We start from the raw sequence: 24075 nt of genomic DNA, 5'->3' as shown, positions 1-24075 counted from the left end.
AGAGATACGAGTTGTCCAGACTGACGTGACTGAAATCTCTGGAGGGTGCACGAGGGTGCAAAGTGAAATCCGAAAAGCGTGAACGATAACACAGGGTTAATGCTTTAGTGAGCAGCAGTCCCATGCCCGCATAGATCCCCTTGGATGACCAGAAGCATATGGAAAAGGTTTAAAAAAAAAAAAAACAACTCACAGGAGGCAGTAAAAATATTCTATTTACAGCAACTGGTTTAGTTATCTGTCAGTTCAAGTGTAAAGGAAATGTTATTACTGTCCCTCTACTTCTACCTCTGGATAAAATACAATGCCAAATGCCAGTTGAATATTAAATAATTGTGCTCCTACATGTGACCTTTACAGTCACTGGAATTTCATCACATCCACAAGACATGAAGAACAGGTTGGAAAGCTGCACATCTGCATGAAGATCTGAGTCATCTTTCTCTGATCCTTCTCTTAAAGGTATCCCAGTAGAGCACGGATCGGCTCGGCTCTCTTAAATTGACTCTGACCCACTGGAAACAAAGCCAGCAATGATGGGACGGGCCTGGCGGAGAGAGGCTGGATTCGCTGTTCTCTCCAGATACTAAAGACTCTCACATAGTACACTGCACTCTATTGTTCATATCACGGTGACTCTGCGCAGACAGCAGCAGCAGTCGGTGCTCGATTGGTTTAGTCTGGAGAAACCATGGAAGACCAAGAGGATAATGTTACAATTCCTAAGTTCAACTGCCTTCTCCAAATGGATCCCTACGTCAAAAGTTACGAGAAGGACTTCAAGCAGAGGTAAAATACGTCTCAGACGCCAATTTTCCTCCCAAAATCAGCCCCGGATGATGCGCGATCAAGCTAGCTTGATTCAGGTGTAAATGTACGCATGTAACAGATGCAATGTCGATGTTTGCAACATATTAAGAGCCTTCCGTGTTCTGATTTGACAGTCTGAATGAGGAGAGGCAGCTAAGTGTTGCCTTTCCGCTGCGCAGCAGTTAATTAAGATGCTCCTCCGCCTTTGCCGCCTGCTAATGTCAGCAGGGTGATGATGGGCGCTAATGTACAATGAGCGAACAAGCAGACTCGCTGCCTTTAATCTATCAATGTGACACGTTGCTGAAGGACAAATTGTGTCACAACTTCCTGTGTTTGACAGTTCAAGAGGAGGCGTGTGGTTTCAGTCAGGTGACGTCCACGTTGCGTTGCTCGATGTTGCACAGCTTCTGGCACCAAGACTGTTTGATGCTGCGACTATGGTCCAACATCACAACAGTGTCACAACTTTCCCCGCCGCAGGCCTTCTTGCTCCATCTGAGATATGTTATAATGAGTTTTTCCTCTTAATCCTGTGTTGCCGTTATCAAGCCATCAGTTGCTCTAAGTTGTGTTTTACAATTTATTTTAGTCCCATTGTACACTTGTTTTGATTTGGTTCCTGCTAAGTGGGAGGACCTGGGCTAACCTGTAAGACATCAGTCAAATTATCACTTCATTTAGGACTCTATTATTGCCTGGTTTCCCCCTCCAGCTAGGGTTGCGAAGTGAATTGTAAAATTACCTAAATTGCAATTACCGTCAATTATGTGCAATATCCAAATCTCGGGAGATGCACTTTGTTGATGAAGTTAAGATGTCGCACAACGCACGGTTGAACTGTTATAAACTGGAGAGCAACGCCTGCACGCCTCTGCCAAGTCATTTTAAACAAATGGCATTTTCTTCCTTGGCCCTTAAACATCCCTCCACCAGGTTTTGGTGTAATCCAGCCTCATAGTTTTTGCATAATCCTGTTGAAGAACAAACAGGCAATTGCCAGCTCACTGATTATTAATATTGTTGGGTGTAATTGTTTTTTGCATAGCATTCAGCCCTGCTTCCAGCCCTGCTACAGAGTGTATGTGGTGTATTTTCTGGAATGATGGCTTGCATTATTCCTGATCCCACGTCCTGCAGTTGTCAGGAGAATTACAGCACAGTGCACGACTAGACGTTCCTAAAACGATTCATCTACTAATTGTTGCAGTCCTCTTTGCTGCAGTGTTCTTGTAATATGGTTGTCTAATGTGTTTTTTTTTTTTTAATATTTATATCATTTATATCGACTTCAGGTTCCCTAAGCATCACCCACACGATAGAAAACCTAAAATACCGTTGAGTTAACAGAAGTTGAAATTCGCTCAGAAACCTTCCAACTGTTAAGTCTTTCACTTTGCAGTAAACCAACAGATTCACTTCCAAATGTGCCGAAATGACTAGAGGCTGACAAATAATGGGTTTTTAAATGTCATTATAATAATGATAGTTGATAGCACAACATCCTGAAGAATGATTTGGATTAATAATTATAGTTGGATGCAGTTGGATTAGAGCAGAACCATCTGGGGGGAAAATAGTATGTCTGTGACTATTTTTTACTGATGTTGCAACTCATATGATTCGCACTATTAGACGGAATTATCATTCTTGAGTCGTTATTTACATTTTAATGGTGGTCATTTTGAAACTATAATGGTGTGTTTTTTTTTCCTGTAGCATGCATTTGAAGGCTGCGATGTCACTGCAGCACCATTATACTAAACTTCAAGTGGTATGTTGAAGGCTTGAACGATGTTTTTCTCGTTATGGTGTTCATAGAAAGTTTCTTTATCAACAATTATGTGACTAACGTATGAATGGTAAGCGTTAAAAAAAAAGAAAAGGAAAAAATATTAAAATTCTTTTTTAAAAATCCTAAAAACAATTCATTTTTAAATGAACATTAAACCGCCTCAAGTTCCCAGCAGACTTTTCGCCGTAATGAACGGCAAAATAAAATGTTTTAATCTGCTTCTTCAGAGTCTACTGAGAGTAATATTTTCAGTGGTTTTTATTTTTGCTTCTGGAATTATTAAGTAAAAAAAAAAAAAAAAAATCAGCCAGTTAAAAATATGCTCGTAATGATAACATGAAAAATAAGAATTTCTAATTAGTCGATCCCTTGTATTCTGACAGCTATTTTCGCCTTTAGCAAACATTTCACCTCCTGTAATTCTGATATTTCGCTCGGCCACATTGTGATTTTGATTACACGTTGATGAATTGCTCAGCTCTAGGGTTATTTATCCAGAACGCCATATGGATAAGTGAAGTAACATTATAATTATTAATATTCCACCTGTCATGTGCTTTGAGAAAGGAGCTGATGGTGTTGTGTTTATATTCGAGTCGTGAGTTAATGTGTGTGGGCAGATATACACTGTGTACAGGTCAGATGGGACTTGAAAGACACTTGTCAGCCTCGCTGTTAAATAAGCTGCTTGAGAGTTTGTTCCCAAGGACTGCCAGGCCCAACGTTTTTTCACTGGAGATTTGCTTTCTGATTGCTGCAGTAGTTATTAAAGTCTTTTTTTCCACTTAACTTGAACTAACTTGTGTAAAACTAACATTTCATTGGTTTTGTTCACGTGTCTTCAGTGCAAGAATGCTGTACATCCTTGCGTGAGGCCGCTGGGCCATCAGCTGCCGATGGTATGTAAAGCATCCTGTGCACACGCAGTCACTCGGCCTCTATAAATGACTTCCATCTGAATTTGAAGACCTTAAAAAAGTCACGTGGTGTTGGTCAGTTTTTACGCAACGACCACATTAATCTTCTAAATTAAATGTACGGCCATTTCATGCTTATTTAAAAAAAACATTCCTTTTTGCTCCTTTTCCCGTTTTAGCTGTTGAATTTTGGTTTTAACCCGACAGACTTACTGACATGAAATGTTAATGATTCTTTTTCTTTGACCCGCTTTAACAGCGCACAGACAACTTAAATCGATGGACCAGTTCCCTGACCCGCCTTACCTGATGGAGTCAATATTTATGTTCTCTACTTGTGCATCAACAGCGATGATGACATCATCACATTGCTTCAGTATCTGCTTATTGTCGGGATTAGACCCAGTTGTACCCGTTTTGATTACCGCTTCAGATCTAATGTCTGATGTGGCAGGCAAGGGACCACCTGCTTTGTATTGGCAGCATGTGAGCAGGGCTCAAGCCTGGCGGAGAGCAGAGCGTGTCAGTTCCATCTCAGACACAGCTTGGGATTGCTAGGCTTCATTGAGCCCTAGACGTGTCTCAAACACCTGTCTTGCTGATGAAAGTTGCACATAAATTATTTTACATATAGGAGCCCCGCTGTGTGAAGGTTAATTCTTGATAAGCCCCTGGTGTTCTGACGCTTGTGGTCCAAACACCTTAACCACGAACCCAGGCAGAGAAATAAAGAGTCTTCTTAGGCAATGGTGTCACACTGAGTTGTCTTGCCTTGATGCGCTGTGCTAAAACTTAAGCTGGATGATCAGAAAGAGACCTTTGACCACATAGACTGGATCTTTAGATTTCACCGTGTGGAGGCTCAAGGCTGCCCACATCTTACGGTTGATGAACTTAAGCTCACACCAGATACAGCAGAGCGCATAAACAGATTGAAAAAAAGATCATTAATTATTCCATCAGATTTTTGCAAGTTCCCCCCATTATAACTATCTGTTCCAAAGCTGCAGGCTGCTTATTTTACCAGGATGCTACTTTCAGATTCATTGTGAAAACAAGCTTCTGTTTGCAGGTTCCAGCCCCAGTGAGCAGCACTCTGTTGACACGCTTCATTATTTACCTCTCTTGTTGCGCAACTCTGCAGGAAGTGCTTGCTGGATTTTTGCTGCTCATGGCACCATGTTTCTCTTCAATTAGCTCAGATGGAAGAAGTGAATGGAACACTGGGACCGTGCTTATCACTGACGCTATTTTTTTTTTTTGCAAGCATTTGTGTGCAGTATCACAATTTGTGTTGATGCGATTCAGTATATTCAAAGCAGACATTGCATCAAAGACTGATTGATGCAACATCTACCAGTGCAAGCACTCTGATCAAAATGCAATCGAGCTGTTCTAAAGTTACGCTTAAAAAAAATAAAAATAAAAAAAAAAGACCCCGGTTTTCACATTCAGCTCACTGGCAGAGATGAAAAAAGTGGTTATTAGAATAAATGTATCTCATTTCTAATACTACCTCTTGTGTTGTAATGGGTGCTTATTTAACTTCTTCAAAGGTAGCTTTATTAATTTTCCCATCACCTCGCTCGAGGGGCAATAAAGGTATGTGGCTGGAACTGAATTGAACTCTCATCAATCAACTTCTGGACAAATGCTCAGATCTCTATTTAGCCTCATTAATGCGTTTAGTCACAGAAGCTCATTAATGATATTGTTTGAAAGTCACCTTGCCGCGGGGCTGTGTGGAAGCCCTAAAGGGCATCTGAGATCAGGAGGAGAGAAACCTTTTTCCTCTCTCCTTTTGCAGGTTTCTGTAGACTGTCCTGACACCTCTGTGCTTCAGCTGTCAACTTCAGTCAAACACTGCACAACAGACCTGAACACTCACTCTAAATTTAGATGCCCGATTGTCAGTGAATGTATGAGCACGCTGCGGAGTTCAGCTTCCCCGAGCTGAAAGTGTTAATATGAGTGAAGATTATGACCCGCGACTGTGATTTGGTTGAGAAATGACTCAAACGTCAAACTGAGACAATATTTACGATCATTTTTGCGCCTCTCATGGCTCTGACGTATCTCTGTTAAAAAGACGTACGGTGCAAATTTAATGTGTCAAATTCCGGGCTTGATTCAATTGACTGATAATTCAATATTTGGCGTACTGATTCACAACGTAGCTAAAACTATGTAAAACAAAACAATGTGAATTTTGCCAGGTGCTCCTGGGGCTTAAAGGAACATGGCGCTCTGTTCAGGTGGTTTGTGAATGCTTTTGTCTCCGTGGACTCCTAGTCTCTACGCTTCACTCATCGAGACCCAAGTTTAGTTTGTAAAAAGTGATGGAAATGGCTTGATTTTTGTTGCGTTTTTGTTGTTGTTGTTTTTGTTGTTTTTGTTTTTGCGGGACTAATCCAACACTCTGCCCTTTTATTCAAATTGCTGTTACTTTGACTGATATTGCAATTGCAGTACGATTAATGATATTAATATTTCATTTTTCACACTTTCATTGAATTACATGAATAGAAAAAAAAATCAGAGGTTGTAAAACAGGATTTTCACACTTCTCTGCAGCACCACAGGACTTCATTTAGAATGCTATGACACACATTTGACCTTTAGCAACTATTGTATCTCTTATGATTTGGATATTGAGATTTTCATCAAATTTGAATATATTTTCAGCACTCGTCTGCTGTTTGTTTTACTGTAGAGGTATCATTTTTGGTGAGGTTTATCCTTGACAACCTGTAAAGGCCATGGGATTGTTATCCACCATTCAAACAACTACCTGCCAATCAGAAACCTCCAGGCAGAGATATCAGACGTCTTTGACTTTGTGGCTCTCTTTCTCCTGAAGCAACTTAAAAAAAACAAAAAACAAATGATAAATAATGATAAATGAATCACCAACTGGATTGTCAGCATCCTAAAAATCATTAAAGATGACCATCACATGAGAAGAAGATGAGATTGAGAATGGAAACGTGACAGCGGGTGGACAGGCAGCCAAATGAATTGGCTGAAATCGACGGCGCTGCAGGTGGTGAACTTGCTGTGAACCGAGAACATTACCTGGCCCTCTGTGACTTCCTCACGAAATACAGTAGTAGGATTCTACCGTTTGTTAGTATAGGTGTGAATTATCTATATGAGCCACCTTTCGCAGAGAATCAAGTATATGTCTTTGACACCGTCACCACACAACTTTTGCTGTCAGTTTTCTTTAGAACCGCCTGCTTGAGTGTTGTTGCTGGTTCTTTTTCTCCTTTTCCTCTTCTGTTGCCCAAAGGAGGGTAGATCTCTTTCTGCCACCGGAGATGATGGATCTTCTGCTGCTTCTCATCATGCTGAAGAGCTGAAACCATTTTTCTCCTGCTGTTCTTCTTTCTTGTGAACCCTCTGGAACTCATCGTTCTCGTTAACAAGTTTACTGTCCAACTGAGCCATTTTCTCCAGGACCTCCTGTGCTCCACCTTTTTTGTTTTTAGATGCGCTTTCTCGAGCCAGTCCTCTGTTTCTGGCCCCTTCAGATGCATATTCTTCTCTTTCAGGAGAAAAAAAAAAACATTTACATGATCACGAGTTGTAGTTTATAGTCAGGGCCGATTCTTAAACATAACCCTGTTGGAAGGTCACATAACAAATACTTTTGTTCCATAACCAAATAGTTTGAGGATAAGCAGAAAATAGTGTGACCATCCATTGATCCGGGTGTGACAGGTGTTTGACACTTAAAGTGTCGCTGTGTGCAGTAATATCTGTAAGAAAAACCCTACACAATCCCATATGATATTTTCTTCAATATCTTTGAAGATAAAAACAGTGAGAACCCGAGATAGGAGAGCCAGGACGATAATCTGTGACTCGCATCTAGAATGCCCCACTGCTCCATTACCACTGAGAAGGGAACGAGGAAAAAGTCTTTTGTAATTCCTGGCTACAAGATTTAATAGTGTTTCTTGTCATGCACAACCTTGCCAAGAAGAGTATTGTTCCCTAGAGAAAAGTAATATGAGAAATGCCGTAATATTGTTTTGTTCTATTGAGGTGGTGGGTCAAGCAGTGATCAGTATCTTTTATTTCAATAAGCTCTGCCGTGTATTAGGTTGTGTATACACAGGAAACAACGAAAGAGGGAGACCGAGGAATGTCAGTGATATTTGGAGATTGCTGAGTCATGACAGGCAAATCTAGAGGGCACCCAGAGAGCTCATACATCCTCCGGGGGATATGATGTCATCAGTTCCAGATCAATTCCAAAATCAAACTGATTGTTCATCCTTACAAATTCAATCAAAATCCATCCACTCCTTATTGTGTTATCCTGCTAACAGGCGATACACCAAAAGAGGACATCAGTGGATAATATGGTGGGAACCACCAGTTCCAGGATATATCATCACTTCCTGGGCCACTAATACAGTGTTTGCCACAAAACAATTTCATTAGCGATGCGATGGTGCAGTGGTTAGCACTGTCGCCTCACAGCAAGAAGATTCTGGGTTCGAGCCCCGGCTCCACTGTGTGCAGTCTGCATGTTCTCCCTGTTCCTGCGTGGGTTCTCTCTGGTACTCCAGCTTCCTCCCACAGTCCAAAGACATCAAGAGGGGACGAGGCTGATTGATACTCTAAATTGACCGTAGGTGTGACTGTGAGTGTGAATGGTTGTCTGTCTCTATGTGTTGGCCCTGTGATGGACTGGTGACCTGTCCAGGGTGAACCCCACCTCACGCCTGAAGGCTGCTGGGATAGACTCCAGCCCCCCCCCCCCCCCCCCCCGTGACCCTTAACAGGATAAGTGATAGAAAATGGATGGATGGATGGACAATCTTACTTTAGTAGGATTTTGTTTCTGAGTGAGGTGTACTTGGGCAGAAATGGTGAAAAAGAGGCGCAGCAAGGCGATTTCAAAACTGTCTTTTAAAGATGCAAATATATGTCAAAGTTTCAATGTTACATGCATGCAATTGGACTGTTGATCATTAAATTGATGTATTGACATGGATCGATGTATCTTCCCCTCTAGTGGATGACATTGTGATTGAGGAAGGGCTCATTCCACATATATCCATTAGCGCCTGAATGTAATATTGCTTCATTGTTGTTTTCTTGAGTATTGTCGATCGTGATGGACACGGTCTTTCTCTAAATCAGTGCTTAAAATGAAATACCAAGTCGGATGTCTCAACAGTTGGGTGAAAATTACAGTAACACAATACTCATTACCATGCAGGGGGAATTTGATGTATATCCATTTTTTTTTTTAATTATCTGTTGCAGTTTTCAAAAAAAAAGAAAAAGAAAATAGTTATATAGTGATATATAGTGATAGTGGAGAAAAAGGGCTTCCTTGGGGGAGTAAAAATGGAAGTGAAGAACACTATTAACCAGCAAATGAGAACTCTCCAAGAGGGTTAGATGGCCACCAAATCCTCAAATATCCACAAGTGCCAAGCTTTCAGGATGAAGGGCGAGTGAATTGCTTTATATGTGTGCACAGCTTTAGGCTCACCATTAATTTTTTTCATGGTTAGAATAAAAGCCTAACCAGTTTTCCTGTTGAAACCCCACATATATGGATATTTAGTAGTGCTGTTCTTTTTTTGTCAAAGTCATTTGAATTCTACCTACTTTGTTATTAATATGCATAGCAAATGCCGTCTACTGGTTTTGGGTGGGGACGGGGAAACACAAGTTATTAACTTCGAGCTCTAGTCTTGCTATTCTAACACTGGCAGGCCTGCATTGGGAATTCAGGGCCAGTCCTGGAGAAACACAGGCCTGCCATTTGTGATTAAATAGTTACGATCCTATTCTTCACAGCTTGGTGAGATTTTTTTTTTTTTCTGCCCATGGATATCAGTACAATCCAGTAAACTGAAGAATTTGTAACTTACTAACGATGGAAAAGGTAGAGAGATGTGATGGTGTTACAGATGTGGAAGATGACATATTAAGAAAAATGAAATTTATAGACAAGGGCCCAGGGGACAACTCAAGGACCTGCAATTACCACTGATCTCTGCATAAATCCCAGTTTGTTTGTTGTTTGCTCTTATGTCGTCTTTCAATGCTGTTGCGTGGTCTGCTCTCACCTCCCTGCAATCTCGAATGGAAACCAGAGCTGGTGCTTCAGACAGGATTTTGGCTCACTGGTTTAACCCTCTGGAATTCATTTTTCATAATAATAGGAATGACTTTCAGGGCTATTAATACTGTGGCAGCGGGTCTCTGCCCTCGTACGAATCCTCCCCTTGCCCTTCCTTTCAGCGTATTCTTGAAATGGTGACAAAGTGGCAACGTAGGCATGTGGCAGCATTGGTTGGACTTTAAAGGTTTATATTTGGCAAGAACTGTCTGTATCCACTATGCTCAACACAGGGAGCAGCTGTTGAGAAATCGCAGTTACTTCAGCCCATCATCACTAGCCCCAGGGCATTCACAGGCCAGTCTTAGCTTGGCTTCAGGGCTATGGGGAAGAGAGTGCACTTAACTCAGCTGGCTGAAAGAGGCTTTCTGTACCGCAGGGATCTGATATGGACACCAGGTGGCTGCAGGAACTTAAGTGAGATAAATTGCAAAGTAGTTAGTCTATCCTTCCCAGTTGAAGGTAAAAGACAGCAGTGTATCTCTCAGAATGTGCCTGTAGTTACACTTTCTTGAGGGAATCGGGTAGGTTTGCATCCTGGGATGAGATGTGGAAGAGATAACATTAGCATGGAAACAGTTCGATGCTGTACAGTTCACTCCTGCACCACATGTGCTGCAATAGTTTAGAAAGGTTGAATATATCAAACAGTTAAGTTAACATAAAGAGTCCTTCATCTCTCATTGAGCACTCTTGTCCAATCATAACATAAAATGTAACAGTCTCTTTTGAACAGTTTGGGTCAAGGAAATAACCATTGAATTTTGAGGCAGAATAGTCATAGTGCCACCAGGTGGCAATCTGAAATTACATTTTTTTTTTAAAAGGTACTTTTATATACTCTTTAGCTGACCACATCCATCGCAAATTTGGTCCCACGCGACGGCACGTTGGTTCAGTGGTTGGCACTGTTTCATCGTAAGAAAGTTCTGGGTTTCGAACCCAACAGTCGGCTCAGATGTTTCTTCGTGGAGCTTTTATGTTCTCTTGCACTGTGTCGTCTCCCCACAGACCTTAAAACATTCAAATTAGATTAATTGGAGCATAAATGGCTTGTAGTCGTGACACAGGATAAGTGATAGAGGGGGTGGATTACAGTGCCACCTTGTGGTTACAAAAAGTAAGCCTGATGTAACAAATATTTGGATTACATGACGCTTACAACTGTGAATTGTACGAGCTGTTTAAAACTGAAAAGGTGGTACATCATGTATTAAACTTTGAGCTACTGCAACAACAACAACATAAAGCAACAGTTATGAAAAGGTTTTGTGTCAATAAACGAGTGAGTGTGAATATCATTTCCTCATTTCTTCCTGGACTTTCTATATTTGCTCTGACATTCGAGTGAACATTAGTTTTGAAGTTTCTCTTCAACTGCATGAAGTGCAGACTAAAGTACAGTCTGATGCAATGACACTTCACAGACAAAATCACTTCAGTTATAAAAAAATACAAAAAATACAAAAAAGAACCCTGAAATGTATTCCAGATTTCAGAATGATGATTTGTGACAGAATCGGAGAGATTATCAGAGCATCATATTTTTTTAATCTGGTTCTTACTGTGCGTCTCTGTTGTTTACAGGTATGTGCTGTTTCAGAAGCAGCTCTGCCTGCTTGAAGAAGCCGAAGGAGGCTTTGACCAGTTCACACGCAGCTACAATTCCTTCGGTGTGCAGCGGCTGCCTGATGACAGCCTGGTTTTTAAAGAGTGGGCTCCAGCTGCAGAGGCTCTCTTCCTCACCGGTGACTTCAGTAAGTGGACTCTTTACAGCCTGAGGGAGAACAGCCAGCTCTTCAACAGAATGTCAGATCTGTGATTATGTCCAGGTTGTTTCCTTTCAGAGTTTTATTGCTGCTGTATATATTATTAGCCACAGTGCCATGCTCTACGATCAAATGTGCAACTATCCCTTTAACAACTTGCTTGATCTCAAATATGAAATTTGGCCTTAGTTCATCTTAATTATGCTATAACTTCCTTAACTCGTGGGTTTCAGTAGAAGGCTGATGATGGAAATGCACTTGGCTTCACAAACTGCGCTCGGCATGTGGCTTCTTCAGCTCACGCAATACAACTATAGTGACGTGTAGTTCGATGGAATAGTAGCGAGCAGTAGTGGGATTTGGTTTCATTGATCAGTATTGATCAGAGATCCTGTTCAAGGAGGACGATGTTACGCGGTAAGGTTTCGTTTAACTGAAACGAGCTTACTGACCCTTACATGAGCGTGCTACTCAAACAGCTACTGCAGCAAACGTGTGGCAAGTTCATTTGAGGGGAAGCCTAGCGCTGTTATCCATGGTCAAATCAGTAATTGTAAAGCTGAATGTACAAAGTTTCTACCGGATTAATGTGTTGCAAAATTGCATTCTACTGATGAAAAAGCTGTGTAGCTGAAGTAAAGCTCCATTGTTGCTCAAATAGCTTTAAATAGCAAATTGTTTTCAAAAGAAACGACTTTTTGATAAGTTGCCTTCATTGTCGGGACCAATATGAGATTTCACCGCAAACAGAGGGGTTGCATATCTTTATGGTGCTTTAAATACGAAATTTGACATCCACGCACACTCCTGAACACAAAAGGGCCAAAAATGAAAAGCAAAGCCAACTGTGGTACGAGGGTATCAACCCTTTTGATCAGTCAACCTGGGAGTAGGAAATGTGGAAAATATTGATTACACAGGATAAACTTGCATACTGAGGGGTTCTTGTGGACGTGGGAGTGTTTGTTAATATTTTAGTAGCTGGTTATTTCATCATCGCCTGCAAAGTTGTTGAGTGAGTGCAACCTCTGCCTTTGCTCTGAAATCTCCTTTCCCTTCAGTACCAACTTTGAAAGTCATATCAGGTTAATCATCTTTTCATTGTTATTTTCCGTCAACACAGCCTGTGAAAATGAGGCAAAAATGATTCATTTTGATCGTCATTAACACAAAAATAGACTTGCTCTCATCTTTCAAACAGATAGATTAGGTAGTTTACACTCCTACTCTCCCTTATCATGTTAATTAAAGCACTGAAATTGATTACTCACACCAGAGGTACTATGTTTGATTTAAAATAATAGAAAAGTATAAAAAGAGAAGTGAATGACTTCAGACCTGTGCGTGTGCCTGGAACACCACAGCTCCAGCACTCAGTGCTGTGCAACAGCTATTCTGAACAGACACCTGGCAGGTAATGAAAAAGGAAAGTAAACGCTAAGAGTTACACCCTCAGATTGACACCGCGCGCAAAACCAGAGGTTTGTCTTTTCTTTGTTATCCCTACACATTTTTCTGTCCTAGTTAGTTGTGCAGCTGCTATTTCCTATTTCCATATTTCTGCCTTTCCTTTTTTAATTATCTTCCCAGGACCTTGGGCAGCAGCTCAATTCCAGCATTCAGTTCTGTGAGAGATTACATTTTGACATGGCTCAGTCATATTATTTGATTTCAATTTCATAGTAAATGTGGGTACAGCCCAGCAGCCTCAGTCCTGAATATGGTGCAGGTTGGATGCGTGATGGACTGTTGTTGTTTTTTTTGTTGTTGTTGTTTTTTTTAGAGGAGTAAGCAAAGGAGGATGAATAAATGGTGGGGAAAAAAGTAAATATATACGGCTTTGCTTGCATTTGAAAAGTGCTGGGGTTGTGCCTGGCCACTTCTGGAGCATCTTTTGTGATTAATTTTCTATTCTGTCTTATTTTGCTCATGAATAGCAAGCAGATATGGATTACTGAATAAAAACTACATCCTAAATTGACACGCCAGGACGGTTGGTGTAACAAATATTTTCTATCCGAATCCATCCCTGTCAGTCAATGAAACTTGGTTATGTAGTATCAGCAGGTCATGAATGGAACAACTACCCGTTGTTCCCTCAGACATATAATTCATTGAGCAGTGAAGTGGTATTTCATCTGGGGTTTTGTTTCTCTGAAAGACTGAGCCTGCTGGTGTACTCACTGTTGGAACAGATACAATAGAACACAAAAACAACAAGAAAGAATTAAGTGGGAGGTTTAGCAGAGAAGAGAGAGACAAACGAAGGGAAGAGTGCAAAAGCCACAGAGGTCAGCCATCATATATTGTTTGATCATTTTTTTGCAATTGAGCTATGGTTAAAAAGTCATTGAATTAGTTTTTTTTTTATTGAAATAACACTATGGAAGTTGCAACTAAACTCAGGAACCGTGATGCTAAATCCCAACGTACAAATCTTTTCGTTTGCGGATCCCTGCAAAAATCCTGCATTCGTTATTGCAAAATGGTTTTCAATGAAAATAGGTAGAATGAGAAAGAATGATGATTCTGTTTAATATTGCAAATCAAACCACAATTCGCAAGGTCAAAATAATCATAATAGATACGGTTTTTTTTATCTTTCAGCTTTAAACCAAAATTAGGATTTTATCGATTAGGACTGGACATTTGAGTGGAAATGTATCAGTGACATTCACAACCTCTCACTGACTCTTACGCATTTGGATTCATTTCGTTCATGCTTGTCCTTTTGATAGTTCAGCATCATAAAGTCGAGAACTTGTCAGGAAACTATTAAGTCAGTGTAAAACGTGTGTGGTATAATCATTCATTCATCGTAATCAAAGTTAAGAATAATCATGGTATTGATTGGAACTCATATTATCCGGCTCTAGGTCTTATTATATTGACTTTGGAGACCAGGGGCCGATGAAGGTTTTTCAAAATGTTTGTATCACAGATTAAATAGCAATAACTGTAATTGTGCTGAACTTCAGTGGACTTCTACTCATTTGTCAGTGTTTGTGAGAGACAGAACCAGAGCCAAATTGCCGTTTGTAACTCAGTAGTGAAATATGAATTTACCGATTTTTAAATAGGGAAAGAAAAAAAAATCAATATTTGGCAGTTATTGTTGATGCTGTGGTGAGCCGCTACAACTAGATCCCACTGCAACAGCGGTGACTCGGGCTGCTCGGTTACAGGAATCTATTTTAATGCGTATGACTGACCAGAACACTGGAAACTTATTTTGATGTGTCCAAATCTTCTCTGTTCACCCACAGACGGCTGGGACAAGTTCTCCCACCAGTACACCAAGAAAGAATACGGCAAGTGGGAACTGGTTCTGCCGCCCAAGTTTGACAAGTCTCCAGCTGTGGATCATAACACCAAACTCAAGGTAGGGAACAGACACGTTTTTTTTTTTCACGCCCTCGCTAGGTGTCATATTGCCACAGTGGTACGGTGACTTGTCTCAATAATGTGAGAGGGAGATTCCCCGTCATGTTTGTGTCATTACGAACCAAGTGAGAACCTGGCATGCTGCCATCTACAACATGTCATACTCACAGCGGGCAGAAGGGAGATTACTGTATGTACGCAATTTGCACAGTGGAGGGTCGATGCACTCGAAAAGCCCAACTGATGGCATTTATTTCAGCTCCCATCTGCAGTAGGTATCCCTCAGGACATTACGCTGTGTTTCCTCCCTGTTAAACACAGCCCGTGGTAGGTGTAGATGATTAGTTTTTTGCTCTTGTAAAAAATTCATCAGGGTTAAATGCAAAAGACACACCTCCCATTTCCCATTGTCTCTCAAACAAACAGTGTGGCTGAGAAATAATTTAGAAATGAGATGCCAGGCGTGGAATGGATGGCATCATGGCACCACTCTCCTTGGGACCGGGTCATGGTTGGCAAACTCCTACGCCCTGGACAGGCTGCCCAGCTCCCATTGTCAGCGGAGGTCAGTCTGAGGACGATAAGAAGCAGATGGAAACGCTGGCACCTGGCCTTTTCTTGTGCACCCCTGCTGCCTACGAATGGCTGTCTTGCTGTGAGCTCCACTTTAGAATTAGTTCCACAGCACTCCCTCGTGGAAGCACAAACCTAGCTCCAATCTCTCTCATGTAGAGCAGCTTGCCCTTCATCCCCTTTGTTCAGGGCCCAATTTGTCTCTATAAACAAGCAGTGTCCCTTAGTGGGCACAGTACTTGCGTGAAGCTCTTGATGATGCGAGTATATAAGGAGTTATCTGAAGCGTCATTGAAGCAATCAAGGCACATCTAACTTCTAACTTCTTCTATTTTTTATCTGGCTCCTACTTCTTTTTCCTTCTCATGCAGCTCTTCAGGTTTGTCTTTCATGTGACTAATGCTAGCCAATTTGTCGGAAGGATCACCTCTCTGTCGGCATTAATGTCACACTCTTTATCCAAGTATCTTTCCTTAATCTTATAAACTGTGAAGTGTGTCATAAGGGGAGTCAGGCAACTAACCTCCAGGTGGGCTGGCCGTAATGAAAAAACCCCAGAGGGGGTCTGGCCAACAGCTCCCAGACAGGTGGCACTGGCACAGTCATTACCTCACAAGAGAATTTGTTGGGTTCTGCAATGGAAAAAGCAGGGTGAACACACACTGTGGATAACACTACAAGATCAATTTCTCTGTCTTTTTTCTAACTCTCATGCTGGCTTCCTCTTTCTTATTTGACCAATGAAGTAACTTTTCAGTTACCAAACCGTACTTACTGGACCCCCATCTAATCCTGAATTGCAGGCATAATGGATAAAAAGCAAATAATGATTCCGATTTCCTATTTTCCTAAATTGCTCGCCTGCTCACATCCTGTGTCAAGATGGGCCAGCCGGTGGCTGTTGAAACAAATAAAGAGGTTGCAGCCTTTACAACATAATAACCATTGAATTCAGATTCACCACAACAACTGTTCCAATCAATATTGAAGCTTTTCATCCACTTCACCATATTGCAAATCCACTGGTATCTGAGAGCCCTGTTGGATATAATAGATTTGAAGATGCGAGTTTTGCATCGGAAAGCAGGGAGCTGCTTTTTTTTCCCCATAAGAGAGGTGGTTTTGATCTTGACACGTTGAAAAATGTTGGGTTTATTGGCTGAACAATTTGCATAGTCTTTTCTGTATAATGGATGGGGAGGAACTGCGCAGTTTTATGATGTAAGCACCTCATGCCTGGAAGATGTGAATAAATGCTGACCTTAAAATGAAACGTATCAAGGCACTCATTGATTTGTGTCCAGGGCTGTTAATTGTCAGTGGGTTTCCTTTTTTCGCTAGTAGGTTGTTTCACAGATTTACTTTAGTTTGGAAACTATTAGCATTTATCTTTCCCATCATGTATATTTTCAATTCAGATTTTTCACTACTTCTGTTTTTATGATCCGTACCCTGTGTCTGCTGTTTGTGTCCGCTTCTCCCAACTTACGTAAAAGGAGTGTAGTATCTATTCTAGGTGTCATTGTTTTTTTTGCACCCTAGCTAACATACCATTTATCTTGTTCTCTTAGGTGGTAATTCACACCAAGGAGGGTGAGCGGCTCTACCGGATCTCGCCCTGGGCAAAATACGTAACAAGGGACGAAAAATCTGTCACCTACGACTGGATTCACTGGGATCCCCCTCAACCTTACATTGTGAGTATGAGCTTATTACTTCCAACCAGGAGGTTGTTTGTGTGCAGGAATACACAAAGCCAACACAACCAGGTTTGGGGCTGTAGCATGAGCCATAGAAGTCCCCGTTACATTTTGGGGTATATCTGTCAAACATTACTGTGATGACAGTTAGTGTTAGTTAGGCCTTTATTGCTGAAAAACAGGGTTATTTGGATGAAAAAAAACAGCAGTGTACTTTTGAAATCAGTCTCGCGTTGCATCTAAAGCTGCTGTTACTACTCTTAATGGCGGTGCTTGAAGCGGCTGATTTGAGAGAGTCTGAACATGTCTCAGTGCTACTTTACATCCTCAGCATAAGTGTGCGCAAGCAAAACAATAAAGGGCTTTTATGCTTTCTTTATCACTCGTTATTCTGTACCGTCTTAATTAGAGGTGCCCTCTTACTGGCTGTTTCACACTTTATTTACAAGTGGCTCAATCATGTGCTTCAAATAACGAGTTCAAGGCCTGCTGGGTAGCCATCAGGAATTTAGTTTAAACATACAGTATTCTCTGTCTGTTTCATAACGCAGTCAGTGTGAATCATACATCCTTTAACATTTAACAGTTTATGTACAAAGATGTTTGTGGCCCAAATATATATATTTTTGGGGAAAAAAAGGATCTTTTTTCAGTTTCGGTTTCCTCTTCAGCATATCCATCCTCGGCCAAGGAAACCCACAAACCTAAGAGTATATGAGGCCCATGTGGGCATCGCTTCACCTGAGGGAAAGGTTGCATCATACACCAACTTCACAACCAACGTGCTGCCTCGCATAAAAGACCTTGGTAAGAAATGAGATAGAGAGATTTTTCCTTTCCCTTTTTGCCTCCTTGATTTTTTTTGGCTATTCAAGCCCTCATTAAGTACACAGCAATCATTCTGCTTTCACTCCTCAATCTAAGTGATTGTCAGTCACAACTTTAGTCACGTTAACTCAAGGAGAAGGAAGTGAAGCGTCAGGATCATGTTTTAAAAACAGAAATATTAAAAAAAAAAAAAAGCAACTGGAGAAAGATGGATGGACCTTCTGTGGCATCACCCATAGGTGCACTGATGAGTGTGTTTGAATCCCTGTGTGGGCAGCTCGACCGTCGCCATCTTGACTAATGCCAACTCGTCATGAGACTAATCTGGCTAATCCAAAACCAGGCAAAAAGATGGAGCGCGGTTGGTGATGGGGTGGGCTGAATGACACCTGGTCGCTCAACTAACCAACCGAGCTCAACACGAGGTCGCTAAGTTACATGCTACACAGTCAGTGATGCCTACCTACAACATTACTGCACCCAACTCCTGTGAGAAGTTGCTGCTAAAAAAATTAGCTTCTTGTTTGACATAAGATTCATATTTAAGTATTAAAGTTATAGGTTTTGAACAAACTAATTACAAGCTTACATGTCCACATATGGAATATGCATAAAAGATATATGTGTAACCTTGTTGTAGCTCAAGTTACCACCTGTAAATTGACATTACACTGTGTGTACCCACTCATGCGAAAACATATTCTAACACTGTGTTAAATAGGGCTGCAGCTATCAAACAAAAGAGAAAATAAGACAAGTCTCTTAAATGGACATGTATGAAATGCTAATGTAAAAGTACTAAGTCAAGTAACTTTAATACTTATTACTTTTACTGTTTTTAACTTTACTTTTTACTGAAGTACAAACAAGGTCCTACAGGGGATTGGTTCACAAACATGCCACCTTTTTCTCCTCTTATGAGTTTGCATGTTTATATTTAGTAATCAAAAAACGCCAATAAAAGAGCCATTAAAATACAACAAAAGCCAAAAAAATGTTGATATTTCAAAAAAAAAAAGACAAGAATTACATACAAGATTTTTAATTGTAATTAAGTATTTTTACATTTTGGTATTAATGCTTTTACTTAAGTAAAGGATCTGAGTTCTTTTTCCATCACAACAGGCCAGTGACCAGTGTTTCAGTGACTCTGTGGCTCAGTAAACACTGTTTTATTTATGACGGCCTGCCATATCTGAACACCGGCACCACGACATGATTTTCTATTTTTGGAAATGCGCACCTGTCTTGGTCTGTCTAGAATGTAACTCTTTATTTGCACACCTCTCGTGAGATTTGTGTCTGTTGTTTCTACTAAAATAATCAAACTCACACGATTTTTCGCGGGTCTTGGGTTCCCTTCGAAAACACGTCCCTCTCTGTCTTTCTGTCAAACTAATGACAGCAGTGTGTGTGTGTGTGAACAGTATGATGTTACTCTCTGCAGGCTTTCACACGCACAGACTTTATTTGTGCGGACACTTGGGTCTAGTTTGTGACCAATTTTGGCATTTTTATTTTTTTAATCAGCACGAGTGGACGACGGCATCCAAGATTTACAAGTGATCAGTCTGCCCTCCTCTCCTCCCTCACATGTTTGCTCTGCTCTGAGGAGGTTTCACCGTTTCTGACAGACAGAACAGACTCTCCTGTTTAATGTAAAGGCCTCCTTAGTTGTTAAATCTTTCAACTACACCTGGTTGGTGTTGATGTCATTCACCATCACGGTAGTTTCCACTGTTTTAATAAACTCCATCACTAACAAGTCTCCTCACATGCAGCTTTCTGCTGTGAAAACTGAATTGCGGGTGGATTTATACATGGAAAACAATAATAAACGTGAGTTGAGTTTTGGGGTGACTTTTTAGTTAAATTTTTTAAAAAATACTGTGGAGAAGGATGTGAAAACAAACTGTGAAGAGGAATAAACTCTGGAGCAGCTTCTTCCCCAAGCCACAAGCCAGATCCGGATAAAACACAGCACACAAGGAAGCTCATGACAAGTAACAGCTCTTGAACTTGTTGCACCTTTCCTCCATCGCCTTTGGGGCCATTACAGTCTACCTACACTGTGCAGAATTTAAGACTACAATGTCAAACTGACGCAGTCACCTTTGGCGTGAGTATGTGTAGCTGCATACTTGATGCCGTAGCCTACAGCATCGCCTAACATGCACCTCCCTAGAAATGTAACTGCTTGACATGGGAAGGCGTACCGCAACAACTGGTCCACTGCGTAGCATCGCATTTCCCCCAGCATCCATTTCCACTCTCTCTCTCTCTCTTACCATCCACACAAGCTCTTCTCAGCTTTTTATTTATTTTAGTAAATGTAACTGTTGCTCAACTTCGAAAGAATTCGCTCTGTTTCATCAGACATTGTTGGAAGTACTAAAAAAAACCCCAAATGGAATCAAAGCTCTACCTCTAAAAATATTTTTGGCAGCAACATTGGAGCAAAAGTACAAATGTTCACAAGGGTTTAGGTCACATGCATAGCTGAAAGTGTATCAGCATAGTCCCAAATGCATGATTGAATTAGGTTTTACTTGTAGCTTGTGAGTAAACAATGCTGCGCCAAAGTGCTGTAAGCTACATCTCACTTTTATATTGCGGTTTCTCTTTTCTACCATTTCTTGAATGATTAATATTTACTGTGCACAGGATATTCAACCACCTCGTTCCATATCCAAACTTATTAACCTCACCCTAACCTTGAGACTCAGTTGATTTTTTGTTTTGTTGAAATATTCACACGATACCATTATTTTGCCATTTTACTAAATGAATGCAGAACTGGTTCAATTCCTCATTTATTTGATTCTTTTACAAGTCTTTCTGGTGGTGTCAGTGGACAAAATACATTTAAATCAATGCAGGTTTTTGCAATAAAAAGTTCTCAAAATTGCAATATGTTCGTCGATGGGTTTAACGACGCATATCTGGAATAGATTTACACATATTGGAAACATGAACAACATGAACGGTGTCATTTCGATCCCTGCCCTGCCTGATGCAGATAGACAATGAAGAAGTTTGACCCAGGATTGTTGATAGGCTGGGGATGGTATCCATGCGGTCTCCTCCACATGCAGATGAATGGGATCCAATGAGCCGCTCCATACGTGGTCTTCATGTCAGATTTCATTGACATGTTGACCTTTCAAATGACCCATATTGACAAACACTTTACTGAGGACATGGCGGAGCTCAGTGAATCTTGTTCATATTCCACCTTCAGTCGAGAGCCCTCATGGGAAATATTGTTTTACTGTGTTCTTGTGATTTAATTTTTCTAATTTGAAGTGGTAACATTTTGAATGAACAGTTTCTCAAGAGGTTGTCTAGCGTGTCTCTACGAGGTCAAGTTAGAGGGGAAAAAAAACCATCACTGTACAAGCAGTAAAGTAACATACTGATGACTCAAAAGGCCTTTAATACGACGTGACCCAATGATCAACAAGACAGTAGTTGGAAGGGAAAAGGCGGCAAAATCAAATGACAGGAAGTTATGCAAACATCAGACATATGAGGTGGAGTTACCAAAATAAAACAAAGTCACAGGTAGAGGTTTGTAAAATTAGAACAATGCAAATGCCAACATTCAAACTCTTTGATACATAATAGATGAAAATGTCCACATCTCCAATGTACCGTATTTTCCGCACTATAAGGCGCACCTAAAAGCCTTTAATTTTCTCAAAAACTGAAAGTGCGCTTTATAATACGATGCGCCTTATATATGGATCAATATTGGATAGTTATGGCTACCGTAGTCAGGGGGCGTCGCCAAAGTAACAGTGGTAAAAACGGTAAAGGGAAAAAATCAGTCACGCAGCTACCGGTACGTACGGTACCGGATCGTGAATACACTAACTTGTTTTGGGAGTGAACGGAGTGGTCAGAACGTTGGTTTGTATTCTATTAATAAAGTTTGACTGACTGACTTATCTGACTGTTTTATTGACACTCCCTTTAGCACAGCTCCATCTAGTGAGTGCATAACACAACGCCAGCCACTACAGTAGTTTCTATTCTATGCGCCTTATAATATGGTGCGCCCTATATATGAAAACAGTTTTAAAATAGGCCATTCATTGAAGGTGCGCCTTATAATCTGATGCGCCTTATAGTGCGGAAAATATGGTAGTTGTTTTTGGGGATTTGATTTGATTTAGGAACTGCCTGATTAAATTGGGTCGAATTTTTTCATGCAGGAGTTTTCTTACTGTCTACATGATTAAAATACATAACTGGAGGTTTCCACAATGTATATCACATCTGTCCCCTTAGATAACGATCACTTTGGCCGATATATAATTTATTTGATTCATCTCCACATCCAACTGAAGTCTGATCTGTTGTGAGTAAAATGAAAAGGAACTGTGCAACCCAAGGATGCCAAAAAGAGTTGTCTTTGACAATGTATTGTATTTTAAAAACTTAAATTTCATAATTTGACTTTAGTCAGCTTATTTATTTACAGTGGTCAGCACTGTCGCCTCACAGCCAAAAGGTTACGGGTTCAAGTCACATGATCTTTCTGTGTGGAGTCTCCATGTTCTCCCTGTACCAGTGTGGGTTCTCTCTGGTACTCCGGCTTCCTCCCACAGTCCAAAGACATCAAGAAAGGACGAGGCTGATTGATACTCTAAATTGACCGTAGGTGTGGCTGTGAGTGTGAATGGTTGTCTGTCTCTATGTGTTGGCCCTGCGATGGACTGGCGACCCATCCAGGGTGAACCCAGCCTCTCGCCTTAAGACTGCTGGGACAGGCTCCAGCCCCCGTGACCCTTAACAAGATAAGCAATAGAAAATGAAAGGATGGATCGAAATTATTTAGTAAATATTCTTTCTGTATTCATTCTATTTCAGTGTATCCTGATTTTTTTTTTCGCCTTTGTCACTCGTCTATACCTCCATTCACATCAAAATTTAGCCAAAAATGTGTCCTGGAAAAACAATAGCTGAGAGGCTTGAGAGCTTTTTTTTTTTTTCTCTTTCCTATCTTCCAGTATCCTTTCGTCTCTGTCAACACTGCTTTGTACCCCAGCAGACATGCTGCTTTGATGGCCACTGTTCCTCCAGCACCAGTATTTTCACTGGGCAGACCTGTGACACTCCCTCTGCACAAAACCCCATCAGCAAGTCAACATCCTGTTTACTGGCGTGGACTGAAGGGATCACTGACCATTCGATGGTGTTTTATAAAGAGGTCCCCGCAGTCTTAGTCGCGCACTACACCGCTCAGACAAACTGACACGTTGTTTTCATTTCTACGAAGAATCCTGAATCTGTTTTGAATCCGACAGCCAATGCTGAGAAAAAAAACCACCCTCTTGCACCACTGAGTGTACAGTCAGATCAGTAATATACAGACTTACAGACCTAAAATCGTCATCATGATGAACGGTCACAATTAGTTGCAGCACATCATCCTTCTGATTTGCCTTTGATTTGCCTGTTTGTTGTTGAAACTGTTCATTTCTTATAGATTCGGACCACCAGTGTTAAGCTTTCAGACTTTGGTCCCAAATCTTCAATTTAGTGATGTGTTTCTTGTTTGTTACACATAATTCAGACAATTATCATGAATCATTGCTAATTATCAAAAAATAAAAACAAGAAAATCAATAGATGATCTCAGAGCACAGATAGACAGACAACACATAAAAAAGCCAAGGAAAAAATGTGCATATAATTTAAGACAAAAGAGCTGGAAGATGCTTTAGCCTTTCGATTTAAAGCTCTGTTTCTAATCTCGGGTCTTCTGGCATTTTGTATCAAAGTTGAGCAGTATAGTAGCTAAAAGCAACTTCAGCGGGTTTATTTTCAATCACAGGAACCAGCAATTGTCCAGAACCAGCTCATCTGAGAGGTCAACACGCTTCAAACTGGTACAAAGACCTCAGCCCTTCGCCATTAAAGTATTTAAAAGACCCTCACAGCAAAAACACGGCCCAGCAGTCAGTGCATATAACTGAAAAATAAAAATATTATTATGCAGTATCTCACAAAGGCCTTATTAGTATAACAAACAATTTATAAGTCATCACATATGTAGTGAATTGTAAAATATTCAGAAACAAATATTCAAATGCTAAAAGCTTCTCTAGCAAAATTCTTGGATGGTCTCCACATTGTTGCT

General features: G+C 40.7%; 1 protein-coding gene across 1 annotated transcript in view; it reads left to right on the top strand.

The window, feature by feature from the left end:
• Nucleotides 1-526: 526 nt before the first annotated feature.
• gbe1b (glucan (1,4-alpha-), branching enzyme 1b) overlaps nt 527-24075 on the top strand; it is a 96820-nt gene continuing 73271 nt past the window's right edge. Inside the window, exons 1-5 of the mRNA XM_086216501.1 lie at nt 527-789; nt 11261-11430; nt 14709-14824; nt 16971-17096; nt 17771-17906. Coding sequence (XP_086072627.1) covers nt 692-789; nt 11261-11430; nt 14709-14824; nt 16971-17096; nt 17771-17906 — 646 coding nt within the window. The 5' untranslated portion in view covers nt 527-691. The remainder of the gene's footprint in view (nt 790-11260; nt 11431-14708; nt 14825-16970; nt 17097-17770; nt 17907-24075) is intronic.

The sequence above is a fragment of the Aulostomus chinensis genome, chromosome 10 (assembly GCF_037954235.1).
Source record: "Aulostomus chinensis isolate RoL2024-O1b breed Wild chromosome 10, RoL_Achi_v1.0, whole genome shotgun sequence".
In the NCBI taxonomy this organism is placed as follows: Eukaryota; Metazoa; Chordata; class Actinopteri; order Syngnathiformes; family Aulostomidae; genus Aulostomus; species Aulostomus chinensis.
Note: the sequence above shows the minus strand (reverse complement) of the source record. Positions and strands in the feature narration are given on the sequence as shown.